The sequence below is a fragment of the Schistocerca americana genome, chromosome X (assembly GCF_021461395.2).
Source record: "Schistocerca americana isolate TAMUIC-IGC-003095 chromosome X, iqSchAmer2.1, whole genome shotgun sequence".
Lineage (NCBI taxonomy): Eukaryota > Metazoa > Arthropoda > Insecta > Orthoptera > Acrididae > Schistocerca > Schistocerca americana.
Window position 1 is genome coordinate 162,637,189 of NC_060130.1, and position 16,684 is coordinate 162,653,872.

A 16,684-nucleotide genomic window follows, 5' to 3' on the forward strand; every position below is an offset into this window, starting at 1 on the left:
GAATGTGAAGGAACTGACAACAGCCAAAATGTATGTCCACAGTAGTCAGAACAGCTATGGCTAGAAAATAGTACAATTGTTGCTACTGACTGGCGGGTACCTCGGATAGAGCGCCTGGTGCAGAGAAGATCAATGATGGAGCGCGTAACACCCACAAACGCATAAATACTGGACCCGTTCAACAATAGATTCACCCTCAGAGGATACCCAATGAAAATTGCACAAGTTATGCGATCGAAATATCGTGCAAGTATGATGTGAACTGGCGGCAGAAAACCCAATTTCCCAAGATGACAATGCCTTGCTGGGAAAGCCTGAAGACCTGCATTAAAAGTTCTTTATGTCAGACTAATACATTTGACCTGTTTAGCCCAAGAGCTTCATCATATAACTGAAATGATGAGACCACAATATCCACAAGTTGACCATCTAGTTTCCTATGTCAAGAAAATTTTCAGTAAAGCACCTGTTGGAGTTCACAGAATTTGCTCCAAAATTAGCATTACCTCCTCAGGTTTCTGGTTGGAGACCATATCTTGCTCAAGAGCATTTCAACTCAAGTTATACAGAAAATAAACTGCAGTACATACGTAATTGCTTTTCAATGCTACCAGAAATCATAAAGGAATTGAAGGCTAGGAATAATTCATTGCAACAATCATTGCTCTAGAAAATTAGGTATTGCAGGCACTGTCCTTCAAAACATACAGAGTTGCAAAAATTAATGCAGTGCAATACTTTTCTACAGTAACTAAGTACAAATAATCTAACTGTGAAGGACTGATGACAATATTTGTTAGTTGTACGATTTTTATCTGCATATCATTTATGCATATTTTACAAATTTCAGTGCAAATTGTGTCATTTGTTTTTGCAAACAAATCTGGGCTGTGTTAATCATTTTGAGGTCACTTGTTGAATCAGAAAAGATGAGAAACTTTTTCCTACAAACACATCTCTAAAATCCCAGGACCTTAAAGGTCTTGTATAAATACTGATCGCAATGAGCATGGAAAATGAGTGTCCCACGGAGGACTGTCTTGACATAACAGCATACACAAAAATAAAATTCCAATGTTTATCTACAGTATTATAAAATCAAGATACAAAAAACTACATTGGAAGTGGATTCTTCTAACAATGTTGTCAATTTAAACATGTGTGAGTCTCCAAATCAGGTCAGATGGGGATTAACTCCAGACTTGGCTTAGAACATGTACCCTTCTAAACTGCCTTGTACAAATCCCAAAATGGATTACTAAAACACACAGAAGAGGCAGTCAGGCCGCCCTTAAATGTCCCAGTAGTAAGCAAAATTTCTTCACAGTGAATGGCAGCAACTGCCTTCTGGTGTAATGACCTAACAGTTCTTAAACCATTCAACCCTTATCCAGCACAGAATTTAAAATACAGCATGCACTATTCCACCCCTCTCCTTTGGCTTGTGGCAAACTTCTTTTAAAATATTCCAGTCTCTGAGTTATTGTGATTTCAATATTGCAAGTGTGGCAAGCAAATGTATTTGTCACTGTACATTAACTTCAGAAACACTGTGATATTTTTAACATTAGCTGCAACTACTTCAGAATCCTAATAAAGTTCTGAAACTCACATGTGGTTGCTGCAATCTACAAAAAGAGCAGAAAATCGAAAATGTGAACAATGGATAGGACTCAACAAATACATAATTAGTTATGTTATTACTATTCATATTTTAATTGACCTGTAATCGAGAAGCACTGTTGCAACAGCCATGTCTAATGCCACCATCACAGTTAGGGTGACGGTGGGCATGCTTGTGTGTGTTCATATGTGCCTGGTAATTATTTTATTTTATTAAGAGAGATGCTGCTTATGTTAAATCTTTGTACTTGAGCTGGTAATGAATTCTGAAGACAGTCTTCACTGGTAAAAAATATGCAGATATCGAGAAAGAAATCAGAATCTATTAAAAAGCCAAGGGACACATTTATCAAGAAGGAAAAAGTGCTTCAGCCAAATGTGTTTCAGATAATTCCAGGTAAACATAATTCATTTTATCTTTTCTTCTTGCCTGTAAAATTAATCTTCTTCATTTCTTAATAGGAAGGAAGGGTGAGGTGACAACCAGCAAACGAAACAGCTTTTTCCTAAGCGTTACAGTGTGGAGTCAAACATTAGACAAGACTATTATTTGACTGTTCTTACCCCACTTCATCATATCAAGCAATGACAACCTAGCGAAACAGTTCCCAAAAGAGAAATTAGTGATGAAAATATGAAGCAACTTCAATGGTCAGTTCTCTTTTTTGTGTCCCCCTTTTTATTTTGAAGTCCATTTGACTTGACTTAAGATGAAACTCCAAGCAGACTGTCAATGATTCCTCCCCCCCCCCCCCCCCCACCACCACCACCACCACCACCACCCCATCTATCTCTCTCGCAATTATTATTGTAATTAGCCTGCAATATAAGTTACTTAGATGGTGAAAGAACATTTCAAGTATATTCAGGAAGAAACTTTAAAAGATATATTTTAGAACAAGACAGTATCTGAGGTTTTAAATGGTTTTCATAATTTCCTGAAGAAATATATTTTTGACATGGCCTGTTTCTGTATTAAGTTCTTCAACTGATCCCTAGTGCAACACAGATAAGACAACTGCTTCAGGGTGATAAGCTCACACAAAGCCCATAAATCAATCACGATGACTTGAAAAGCATTACAACAAAGAACAGCATTAATACGTTTGCTAATATGCACCACCTATAAATTGTACCCAGCATAATAAAATATCCATTTTCAGTTTCAAATCAAAACAGGAACATAAATAATAAATAATGTTGATTAATTCCATTCAGAAATCTCTCTCTCTCTCTCTCTCTCTCTCTCTCTCTCTCTCTCTCTCTCTTGGTTTCCCACTCAACATGCTCCTTTGCTCATGGACATTAAATCAGCCTACTTTATTTTATTTTATTTTTTAATGAGAGTTCCATTGTTTGCCTGTATAGATTGTTTATTCTACTGTACAATCATGATTTTGGCCCCTGGCCATTTTCAAGTACCATGATTTTGGGCATGACCAGACTTTTATAAACAAAGTCATCATCATTGAAATACCTTAAATTTTTATATATAATGCATGTGTCACAGCATAAAAACAAGAACACAATGGTAAAATGTCTGGCAGGAATAAAACAAATGTGAGATATACACTGAATAACTGTGCTATAAAATGGTCACAAAAAACAGTTGTTAGATGTCCAGGCATCACCTGAAATTTTGATTCCAATTATATAGATAATATCATCATAACTGATGTGTGGCGCATATGCTGATGAAAAGAAATATTGCAACACCAAGGAGTTGAGCGACACAAACGAAAGTTGGAAGGTGTGTTTCCACATTTGAAAGACAATGCCTATTCAAATTTCGTAGCAGTCACATAACAGTGGCGCTGACAGTGTCACTATGAGGATGCAGATTAGGTTTACTTTAAATACACACTGTCATGGTAGTGAGCGTTAGTTACCTTCGCAATTGGATATGGCGAGTTGATGTCAGTCAAAAATGCCTTTAAGGTGATAAAGATGCCATTATCAACAACTCACCGCGTTTGGACAAGGTTATGTAACAGGGCTACAAGAAGCTGGATATTCCTTCCAGAATGAGATTTTCACTCTGCAGCAGAGTGTGCGCTGATATGAAACTTCCTGGCAGATTAAAACTGTGTGCCCGACCGAGTTCAAGTCTCGGTCGGGCACACAGTTTTAATTTGGATATTCCTTGTTGCGATACTGTAGAAACGCCTTCTATTTCATAGCAGAATTTCTATAACTATCGTTATGTGTAAGAGGTGGTGGGTAGGAATTACTAACTCACATCTGTATATCTTTTTGTAACACACACACACACACACACACACACACACACACACACACACACACACACACAGAGTTAGAAATGTTCAGAATGTAACCATATATTACTTTGCGATGTGAATGTAAAATGTGATTCCACATCATTATGATCTATCATGCAAAATGATTCATGGAGCATGTAATTAACTAACGAAGTATTACATACAGTAAGTCTGCTGTTAGTGGCAGAGTAAGCAAAATGGCATAAGGAAGAAAAGGTGTATGTCTACATTAGATTGTTTCCACCTACGATAAGCAAAGAGTTATCATCATTTATTAGTTTGTTTGTTGGTTTCTCTTTTTACAGCCTCTCTCCCTCCTTTAGCTGTTGATGTCTCTGATCCTAATATTCTTTGATTAACAACAACAGCAGCAGCAGCAGCAGCAGCAACCACCACTCTACTACCACTTTTCATCAATTCCATCTTTAGAAAAACATGTAAAAGGCAGGTTACAACAATGAGAAATGTGTAAAAGAGACAAAGCTGACTGTGGAGATGAAAACTTTACGCTGTTTGCAATAGAATGAGTGCTTAGGAGTAGAACTTTCTTTGATGATTTGCCCAGAGACTTAAAACAGATGAAATATTAGCAAGCCTCTGCTAATACAAACTGGTCATGAGTGAATGCTGCTTGCTGACACTCTTGTACTGTTTACAAGAGAATGTGCCCTAAACAGATACTCATTTGTTCATATTCCCTTCCCTTCACTCCTGCATAAACCAAATTTTTCAGATAAACCGATTTCATTCCACCAACTACATGTCAAACTTTTGCCCCCTTTTGTCCCATTAACTGATCTTGTATATGGCAATGAATGGACACCTGTAGTACCTGTGGATTTATAATAAAATTTTAAAGAGCACAAATGTTTAAATCTGTGTGTCTAAACAAAGACAAAGCAAACCTCTACTTTATCTACTAGATAAAAGAAGAACCAAACACTGGAGTAAAACACGAATACAAATAAAAAGAGAAAAAGCAAATAAGAGTACAAAGCATATTCATTTTAGTGACTGCACTAATCACATTTACTCACCAGCAGAACCTTCCTTCACCAGCTGTCTTTGGAGACCTCTGTCCACATTTGATGCTGTGTGTCTTGTCAAATCTGCAATTTTAGTAATGTGTTAATTTAGATATGAAATTTTAAAATTCTAATGATGTTTAATTTATATACATTGTTTACTACAGGTAAATAAATTTCATGAACATGTTAAAAGAGAGAGTTGAGTCCTCAGTTATTCATTATTTCCTCTTAATAACTACTTACACAGGTAACATGGAGAACTACATCCCAATTTACAATTTACACAGCCTGAAAAAAAACTAGTACACTCTTTTAGAAGTTTCCAATTGACTTAAGATTTACTGTTGCAACAGTGCAGGCAGTTCTGAGGTGTCAGGTATCAACCCATGCTGAAACACCCATATCAGTATGTTGTGTAGCCTCCATGGGTGACAATGCAGGTGCCACAAATGCTTGATTGGAGACAAGTCTGGAGATTGTGTTGGCCAGAGAAGCTGCTGCATGTCTTGCAAAGCATGTTGAGTTTCAAGGGCAGTGTGTGGGTGGGCGAGCATTATTCTATTGGAACAACACATCACATTCCCGTTGCAAGAATAGCAAAAGAACAAGTCTAACAACATTCAGCAAGTACCAATAGCTGGTTAGCATGCCCCCTAGAAACACCAAAGGTGAACGACATTGCACCTTATTGTACCTCAGACCATAAGGCCTAGTGCATCTTGTGCGAATGCAATCTACGAGACAGTGCTCACCGGGTCTACATTTTATGTACAAACAACCACCACTCACTTGAAGGCAGGATGTGCTTTCATCACTGAAGTGCACTGTGCGCTACTCTACACTACTCTATCTTCCAAGTGATCCTCTGACAGCACTAGTCGAGCCGTGCACATCGATGCTGTGGTGTGAATGGAAGACATGCTAGAGGAGTGCATGCCCATAGTCCCACTGCTACTAACTGGTTCGCAACAGTTCATGTCGAGCTATCTGGACTCACATGCTGCCTTAAAATACGATGATCCTGGTGGGCGTATGTGCTGCATGGACGTCCAGAACATCATCACAAAGTGTGAAAATGTTCATGTGACCACAGATACCAGCATTGTCGCACAACTGAAGCAGTACGTCACACTTGTGTGGTAATTCTCTGGGAGGACCACCCCGACATTCAGAAGGCCACAATTTAAGCCCTTTCAAACTCGCTCAATTGGATCTGTAGGAGGCAAGAGTGCACCTCCATGGCATAGTTTCCTGCTAGCTTCACACGTTTGCTCAACCCTGAGCCTTCTGGCTGTGAGCACTCCCTATTAAGGGATAGACACAGATGGCACTCTGGCTGCTATGCCATTACACTATCTGTTGTGGACGACGACGAAACCATTATCGGTACGTCTGCTATCCTCCAAGTGGCATATGCCATCATCAGATTGAAACCAACATTCTCCTTCCAGGTATACTAATATTATTATTTTTTTCTGGAAGCGTAGTTCCATCCTCTTCTTCCATATTAAACCATCTTGGTACCTGTACATTTCAGGGAAATACAAAAATAGTTGTCACATTACTGATATACAAAACACAATGCTCTTTAAATTAGACATGGTTACCTGTGCACTAGTGATGCATTTAGTGTTTCTTGGCAGCCTGGAGGAAAGAGTTTGTGACTTTTGTAAATTAATTTTCTAGTACAGCTATTTAAATGTATAGCACTTTTCCATGTTTGTGACACCATCATAACTTTCTCTACAAGTTGATGTACAATTCAGACCCTCTGAATATGGCAGACTCTTGTCAGATAGTTTCCTGTATCATCTCCTCCTCCAAGTGCAACCACAGTGAAATACAAGCCCTACTTACACTTCAAACTTAATTGGCTGATTTATGACAATTTCCATGATACTGATTATATATCCAAAATCATAGCCATTTAATATACTGTACAGGGTTTAGTACATAAGACCAGTATTTTAAGTACATGACTCATGCTGTCATGTATTCTGGTAGGGAAGGTCAACCATATTTATGTTGTTTCATAGTTGTGAGGCTGATCCAACTCAGCAGCAATTTAGGGATGGAAAGTGAGGCAATACTGCAGGTTAAGAATCCCTTTAAGGTTATCTGGAGAAGCTCATGTGGGAGCGTGTAAGAATCAACACTGTATGGAAGAATAAGCTCAGTGAGGCAGCAGTGATACCACTGTCATTGGTTATGGCAAAAAAAGTGGGAATTAAGTAAAAGAGAATGGTCTTTGACAAGTGTAACATGATTTAGTCTGGAGTGGGAAAACTGCTGTAGCACTGATGCCTTTTGAAGAAAGGTTGATGACAATGTCACAGGTCTGTTTGAGTTCTGATGTGTGGGGAAGCTAGGTTCAGTGCGTTTGGTGGGCAGAGGTGGTCACCTGGGCACAGCATAATAGTCATGAGAAGCTGGCTGCAAAATTTTATGGAGGTAATGGTGAAGCAATGGTATCACACAATGAATATATGAGGCTGACAGGTTGTGACTGTGAGTCTGTGTGGCACAGGTTTCAATTTTCAAGTTGGGATGTAGCAATTAGGAATTCCACAGAAAAAATATTTAACTGTGGACAGGTAGCTTATGGACTCTTCAGTAAGGTTGGCTTAGTTTTGTGGGACTAAACTAATAAAGATTGTCTGACAGAATATGTATGGGTGGAGGTAGTTGTGAAAAGAAGGATAATAACTGAATCGCTGGGACCACAATTAACGTTGACCAGTACTGTGAGACTCTGAAAAAACTCAAACGGGCAATTCAGAACCAGACAAGAGGAATTTTCAGCCAGGGCATACACATTCACACTCGCCCACACATCGCTCAGCAAACCGTTGCTCTCCTACAATAGTTTCAGTGGAATATAATCACCCACCCTATAGTCCTGACTTGGCACCCAGTGACTATCACCTATTCCCTAGGTTAAAAGAACATTTGGCTGGAAAGCAATTCAGCTCCTACGACAAGGTGAAAGAAGAGGTTCATAACTTTCTGAACAGCATGGTGGCGAGCTGGTATGACATGGGCATAAGAAAACTACCTCAGCATCTACAAAAATGCATCGACAGAAATGGTGATTATGTCGAAAAATAGTTAAATGTTCAAGATATAAACTGATGTAAACCATTGTAGAAATAAACAGGTCTACATACTTATAAAAAAAAAATGGATTGGTCTCATATTGCTATCTGCCATTTTCTACTGCAGATCTATCAGTGACATTTTCTACCCACTCAAAAGCAAAGATGCCTTGGAAAGCACCCATGTCATCTATAAAATTGAGTGTTCTTTGTTTATGTAACCACAAAGCAACCATTCACTAGGAAGATGGGCCACAACCAAACAGTAGCTAAATACTCCCTAGATATCAGCTGAACAGCATGCTGTTCAATATCAAGTAATTTAATTTAATGGGTGCTACATGTTCTCTCTCTCTCTCTCTCTCTCTCTCCCCCTCCACATGCACAAAAATATCATCCACATCATTACTTGCTACAATGCGCCCAGTCCTGTTTCCATCTCATTCAACCTTCATGGCCACATCAAGACTTCACACTTTCCAGCTCATATTTCTTGACCCAAAGTTAGGCAGCAACCTACTTGGCAGCAATATCTATTGAGAATATATTTAAAATCACAAGCAGCAGTAGTTCCAGGTACTCCAGTAAGCCTTATCAGCAAACCCCTTTATACTCTGAACAAGATATTCCCACTTTTGAGCTTAGCAAAGGTGGTGCATCTAGACACAAACCGCACAGTTGGTGATGGCCATAAATATAGCATTATGGTAGGTTCCGATCAGCAGCGGCAGTCTGTAGGGACAGTTTCTGTTCTAACTTATGCAGGGACAGTTTCTGTTACTAACTTATGCAGCACTTAAGCTGCTTTTAGTGCTGCATTTGTGAAATGCTGTTGCAAGATTAATTTTTGTCTGGGTATACCACTAGTTATATGTATTCCACATGCATACATAGAATTATCTTGTGACACTATGAAGGAGGTTCCAATTCGTGGAAAGTTTACCTCCATCAGCATGTGCATTGTTTTGTTAACTGCTACGGACAATTTATTGTCTCTACACCACTACTCTATTTGAGCAAGGATTGTATTTGTTCTCGCCTCTTTGGTGATTTTATCCTCAACAGTAAATGTGAGGGGCAATTTGATGTAAATGACCCAAAAAGTGTGTCAAAAAACAACCCTAACATGCATCCCTTATTGGTGATTTTATAACTGCCATATCTGTCGGAGGAACTACAGACAGGAAAACATTGTTTTATTTTATGGTCAAGTTCATTATTTCTGTCTTATTTCATGTTTTTCCACTGTTACATTGAAAATGAAAATATACTTATAAATTATACTTATTGACATCAAATTTGTATATTGAGAAAAAGAAAGATTCATGTTCAACCTATTAAATGTAATCAATTACAGAAGTAACTCTGCAACTGTACAGTGTTGAAAGGTTTAAAGGTTTTCAGACAACAACGTTGTTGTAACTTCAAAGTTCTCGTCCGAGACATTAGTCCACTAATACATCAAACTCCATGGCAGTATGAAAACAACCACTCCAATCTACATTTGAAAATGGAAGACAAACTGTCTTTCAGCACATGAACAGAAATTCAACAATGTCCCTAGTGATGTTAAAAAAGTAACTATATCTGTCTACCAATAATCTAATGTACAATGTCTACATTTCCTGATAACATAGGCACTTGGTTTATGGCTAAAGTCTGCACAGATCTGTAGCTCTTCAAAATATTTACACTGCTGAAACCTGCCACTGAATGTATACTTCACAAACTCTTTGCCATATCACAACTAATAGAGTTCATCGCTATCATCTCAGTGTTGGAAGAGGAACCTTGGACTGTGAACAGACATGCATGAATTTGTGGCTTTAAGGGGCTCCGGAACGCCCTATACTTGCAATGTTAAAATAACGCTTATAAATTACATCTTTCCTCACAAAGTATTTGAGGTATGAAGTTGAACTTTTTACAGATTATTTATTGGAATATGGGCTACAACTTAACACAGGGATTTTACAAAATTTTAGTTCAGTTATTAAAGATGATTTTTTTTCAATTGTAATGAAAATTCACTACATTTTTTTGCAATTTTTTGTTTATATATTCAAAAATATACAGTTTTTTGGAAAAAAGGCTGTGTTAAATTATGCAGAAGGTACTGTGTAACATTTACTGAAAGTTTGAAACAAATATGTTTGGAAGATCCTTAGAAAACATGTAATTAGTATGAGAAAATAAAAGTTTTGGGAATCGAGCGACAAAGATTGGATTAACTTTTTAGTGCATTCCAGGTCCATAGGATGGATTATCTTCATCCTCTGCAAACTCCTCCTCCAGCTTCCTCTTGTTCCTCCTCCTGTTTACTCTTGCTTGTATTTCTAGACTCTTTACAGCCCTGTCTGCAGCCCGAAGGCGTTCCTTGTCTAAAGCAAGCATCGCTCGTTGTTGTGTTCGTAGATTTTGCTACCATTTTCGTCAGTTGCAGTTACTGCAACACTGTTCCAAAAGGTGGTCATGTATGAACACTTATCACATTTCAGTTGTATTTCACTAGCAAGTCCTACGTGCTTTATTATGGAGAGTTCCAGACCAACTTCACTACAATGAATACATCTTACACAGTTTGAAAAAATTCCTTTGAGAACCGACATATCAAATATTTCATTCACATCCGATTCGCCCATAAAACATTCATAGTTTTCACTCATTGAACCAAGCTTCTTCTGTGAAGTATTTTCTTTCCCACTTTGACTGCTATGGGCAGGTGTACTTGAGAGGTTAGGTTCACTCACTTGGTTATCGTCTTTATTGTTTACAGTAATAACACATACCTTTGGCTTTCCAACATTTCTCCTTTTCTTAAAAGCCTTCAGAGGATTTCTAATAACTTTACTTTTGCTCATTATTATACTTCAACAAAACAGAGACTCAAGAAACAGAATTAATTACGAATATTTTCGAGATAACGACAGAGTAAATAAACACGAAACAATCGACAATCACACCAGCGATATATATTGAACCATCACAGGTTAGCCACAACACATACTTTATCTCACATCACTAAAATGTACCTGATGAACACGGACGTTAATAATAACACCATTTGACAGCAGTTTAACAACGCCACAGTGGGTCACGCCCATGTAGAACACATTTCAAAAAATATATAAAAATAGTTGTAGTCTTCGGAATTGAATAAATTATATATCTATTAAAAGGTAATAGTCTGCATGTTCAGAAAACGCAAAAAAGTAAAAATTGAACTTTTCATGATTTTGAGCCTTTCCGGAGCCACTTAACAGCTGCAGCCTAGTTTGAAGATGCAACACAGAGTTTTTTTCAGTGCTTCCTCCACCTGAGCCTGAAATATTTGTCTTCATGTTTTCCATAAGCTTCCCATTTCATCACTAAATCTTTATTTTCTAATAATAATGAAGCTATTATCCAATGCTTAACTTGGAATAGAGGTACTGTTATATCTGCTGATGTAACATTTCCTGATTTTTGCACGGCAAAACATAAAAAATGATGCGTTTTTGACAGACTTTCAATCTGGTGCATAAATTAAACAGCATATTGTCATAATGAGCAAGCATAAATACAAAAACCATCAAATATTGCACTATAGCTACACAAACATGTAAACCAAAATGGCACCTGCAAGATCACATACTGCAAATGGCTGAGAGAAGAAAACTGAGCATGTGACACGCTGATTTGCACGTTTGTAAAATGAAAGTACCATATGTGGTGGTTTTCCTACTTATACTAGCATACTATGAAAATATGCAGGTTAATTGAATGACTGCATCAGCACAGGAACTGTCAGATTTTTCGAAGCCCCTGAAACCAATGCAGGGACAAGTCCCATCTCTAGTTCATCTGTCTGCAGTTTGTTCTTCAACTTTGTATTTTAGGAGATGAGTTGTTTTGTAAGAAATGGTCACTCCAATTGTCTGTTACTTTGTTTTAATTCTAAACATCAAATACAGTCATGATAGATACTTTCGTATTAGTTAGAAAATTCTAATACAGCAAAATACAAAGGAATATTGTCTTAATTTTTATCCAATTCAATTTAAATATGGAAATGAATTTTGTATTTTTATAGAAATAAAGTCAAGTCAAAAAGTTTTCAGTACAATTATTGAAATTTTGATAGTTTGTGTAAGCAAATATGTTCTTTTAGATACCCAAAGGGCACTGTTGTCTGCCTGTAGATAGAGCTTTGTGATCTGCAGGGATAGGAAACTGTAACAACTCAGTTCTTACTAACTGGTTTGGCACTCAATGCACGTTTCTAAACACTTTTCCCTTCTTTGCAAGATTCTCATACCTGGTAGTTGCTGTGACATTCACTTATGTCTGATGATTCAATGTGAATAGCGTTAAGAGTACTGGTCCTAGTTGATGCATAGCCTTTGGCAAGTCTCTCCATGACCTTCAGAAGGAAATCTCATCATCTTGTTTTGATATTTGTTACTGCTCTGTAGATTACCCAAGCATTGATGCCTGCTGAATCACTATAAAAAGTATTAACAGGGCATCACTTCTTCCACCATCTTTCAATACTTGCAGGCCATCATGTCAACAGCATCTACTCTTTACTTAGTTTCACTGTAACATGTCACTGTGTCACACTTTGACTTTGTGTCAGTTCCAATGTGTACAGCTGGATGCAAGGATCATATTTTCATTTTTGAAGGTTAGTGTTGTATAGCTCCTCCCTAGCTTCCTTCATGCATTCAGGAACTTGCCTTCTAATTTCATTTACTACACCAAGCAAGTTTTATCACTTTGTTTTCAGATCTCATGCTAGTGAAACTGAGGTGAAGTAGTGGTCACATTCCTTTCTTTATTTAGGTTTGGATCAAAAAGTTTCTTCATTTTAAATTCAATAAGATGTTCATCACCAGAACGAGTTTCATCATTACCAAATTATGGGAAAGCATTTAGCATATATTTGGAATCTTTATTGAGAGCCATCCAGTATTTTTGCTCATTCTTGTCAAGTTTTAAACCCACAAACTGAGTGAATCAAAATCTGTACCTGAACAATAACAACCGATCATCGCCACAAATATATGATGAATCCTACTATACAGCTGAGAGGAAGCAAAAACTGGCACTTCTTAGTCACTCCAACTGCGTTGGGCTCAAATCAGATCTGAGGAACCTCATGATTTCACCGAAGTGATTACGTGACATTACAGATTTGTAAAATAATATTACCCGATTCTCTGATCAGCCAGTTCCAATTCTATTCCTTTGGATTCAGTGGCACATGCAAGATAAGGACTGCATCAACTCTTCTAGTGGTAATGACCACTCATCATTTCTCAACATATTACATGCCTCTGTTTCTGTGCATTTTTGAATGTGTTTGAGAGTAAGTTCATGAATAAACGAAATCCAACCACAGAAGAGAAAATCACTGATAACAACTTTACATGTATGGAGGACAATCAGAATTCTCCTGAAGAACATTTACATGCTGCACTTACAGTTTCATATCCACATTGTAGCAGCAGACACAAATAAGGCTATCTACAATGTATGGTAATTGGCAGTGCTTAATTTATTTAGTGGGACAAAAATGGTCCATCAGCAGTTCTAATATTAACGATTTCTACATGAAAGTAGCAGTTTTGGTACAATTTGCTATGAAAATGAACCAAAAAATTGGAGAAAGGTTATCTTCATTTGAAGTCACATCTAGGACATGAGTTCTTTATGCAGAAAGTTGATGGTTATTTTAAAAATGATACGCAAAACCACATCCTTGAGGTAATTCATAAAAAACTAACAAAAAATAAACTGAGACCAGTTACATCATTACACAATATCAGCTACCAATACCAGTAAATGAATGTCCCCAGATTTACATTGTTACACAAAACTGGGGGAAATGTCAAGATTCGCAACATTCTGTAACAACCACCGATTTCATGTTATGTCAAGGGGATTATTTTCTGAATTATTATTTATGTGAAACATTCAAGTCTCCAAATATAACATGTCCAAGTGTCTGGTGGTGATATCAGGCACAAAAACACTGAAGGACAACAAAAACTGTCAAAGGTACCTACAATGTCTGTCATCATTGAATCATTAACTGTCTTAAAGAACTGTTGATTAGTCCAGTGAAGAAATGGGATAATCTGTGGTTTTACTTTATTCACCACTTCGGAGTGATCACTATAAGGAGATCTGTGCATTACCTAATGACACAAAATGTGGTAACATAGTCACCACAATAAACTCTCACATACGATATAGTGCAGAACAGAATGAGCAACTGTTAACCTGGTTTGTAGGAATTCGTTTTTATTCTACGATGGAAATTTTACATTGTAAAGGGAAAACAACCCTACACTCATAACATTTTTGATCTAGATATTGCAAGATGATAGCAAAATTTAAAGGTGCAAGGTGTATTTGAGCCTTGTGTACTTGCACTGTAACAATTACAGTTCATCAGGTAACTTCAAGTATACAACTTACCAGCTGTCACTTTCCCTCTCTCTTTCAGCAAACTGCCTGATCCTCTAATTGCAGATGGGCGGAGATCTGCTGATCCTGTGGATTTGTAAAAAAATATTTAGAGCACTGTTGATACCAGACTATACAGGAAGGATTAGAACACAAACAAACATGTGTCTGAACCTAAATTGAAAATCTGAGACAAAAAAGAAAGTCATGTTGTTAAGATGTAATTTTAAATGATGAGCCTTATTTTACTTTCATTACTGTTGGAGGAACATAGAAGGACTTCAAAAAGTAAGTTATACATTATTATAATACACCAATTTTTATTGAATGCTGCACTACACTCCAAAGTGAAACAAAGAACCATGACATTATTTCTCAATACAGTCACCAAGTTTCTGTAAACAATGGTCGGAATTTTGTATCAATCATTCAATTCATTGACAATAGAAATCCACACCTTGGTCACAGAACCATTTGTGAACTGTTGTGTGAATGCCCTCCTCATTGGAAAACCCCCCCAGGTTTTCTTTTAGCTTGCCAACAAGATGGAAATTGCAAGGTGCAACATCTGGACATCTCAATTAGCATCACTCTCATCTGCGCAGCCTTTGTCAATTGTCGGCACAATTTCATTACAGCCGGAGAGACTGCTGTATTTGGTCCATATATCGCCCAACTTCCACAGTGAATCTGTGTGCAATTTAGATATTTCACCCGCAAGAATTTTACTGTCATAGGTATTTAAACTTTGGATTATGTTTCCAGTTTTCACGCTATTTCATTCCCACACAGTGATGTACCTGTTATCCACACAACAGCAGAGCTGTGCCTGCAGGAAACCTGTAATATGTACTCTCTTCTGACAATGCACCCCCCCCCCTACCCCACAATGGTCTTAGCATAGGATGACACGTGTAACTGACTTTTTGAAATCCCTATGTACTTAGAATTATCTTCATAGGCTTCCTTGTTATAGTTATCTTTCTGTAATGCATGTTCCACAAATACAAATCAAAGGAGACTCAGTAAATGAACTACAGTTTAACTATGTCCAATTGGTGGTAGTATGCCATACTCTACCTTTGTCATATCAGCTCCAAATTAATCATGAAAACCATAGTTTAAACATATTTCATCCACGAAACAGTATCTAAAATTTCTGCCTTTATTGAATCATTCAGTATCTCAAACAGCTGCTGAATAGCCTTATCTTCACTTACAAGTGCATTACTTGACGACACAAAATGTGGTAAGGTAGTTACCACAATGAAGTCTCACATAAAATGTGGTACAGAACTGAATGAGCAACTGTTTTCCTGGTTTGCAGGAATCTGTTTGTATTCTATGAAGGCAATTTTACATTGTATAGGTAAAGCAACCCTACAACCATTAGATTTTAGATTAGATATTGCAAGATGATAGCAAAATTTAAAGGTACAAAATGTATTGAGCCTTGTCTACTTGTACTGTAACTATTACAGTTCACCAGGTAACTTTAAGTATACAACTTACCAGGTGTCACTTTCCCTCTCTCATTCAGCAAATTGTCTGATCCTCTAATTGCAGATGGGTGGAGATCTGCTAATCCTGTGGATTTGCAGAAAATAGTTAGTGTACTGTTGATACTAGACTTATAGTAAGGATTACAACACACACAAATGTGTGTCTGAACTTAAAATTAAAAATCTGAGGCAAAAAAGAAAGGAATGTTGTTAAATACATAACTTTAGATCATTCAGTGGATATGATGAACCTTATTTTATTTTCATTACTGCTGGAGGAACGTACAAGGACTTCTAAAAGTAAGTTATGTATCATTAAAGTAGACCAATTTTTATTTAATGCTGCACTACACTCCAAAATGACACACAGATCCATGGCATTATTTTTCAACACGGGTACCAAGTTTCTGTAAACAATGGTTGGAATTTTGTATCAATCATTCACTTCATTGACGATAGAAATCCGCACCTTGGTCACACTTGGCTATCTGTCAGACTTTTAATGCTATTTGGTAAATTTGAATTGGGATGGGTTATTAATAACAAATTTCATAAGTGAATGTATGTATTGTGAAGGCACTGTGAATATCCCAAGTTCCTTAAATAGATCCCTGCAAGGTGATCTTGGGTGGGCTCCAGCTATTATTCTGCTTACATGCATTTGCGCAATGGTTATTTTTTCTTTTAATGATGAACTACCCCAA

The 16,684-nt window shown here is 37.3% G+C and overlaps 1 protein-coding gene across 1 annotated transcript in view; it reads right to left on the reverse strand.

Annotated features, from left to right (window-relative positions):
• The window catches only part of LOC124555883, a 238,476-nt gene that overhangs the window by 85,823 nt on the left and 135,969 nt on the right, over window positions 1-16,684 (reverse strand). The window contains exons 18-20 of the mRNA XM_047129944.1: window positions 15,991-16,065; window positions 14,491-14,565; window positions 4,940-5,011 (exon numbers count right to left, since the gene is read on the reverse strand). Coding sequence (XP_046985900.1) covers window positions 4,940-5,011; window positions 14,491-14,565; window positions 15,991-16,065 — 222 coding nt within the window. The remainder of the gene's footprint in view (window positions 1-4,939; window positions 5,012-14,490; window positions 14,566-15,990; window positions 16,066-16,684) is intronic.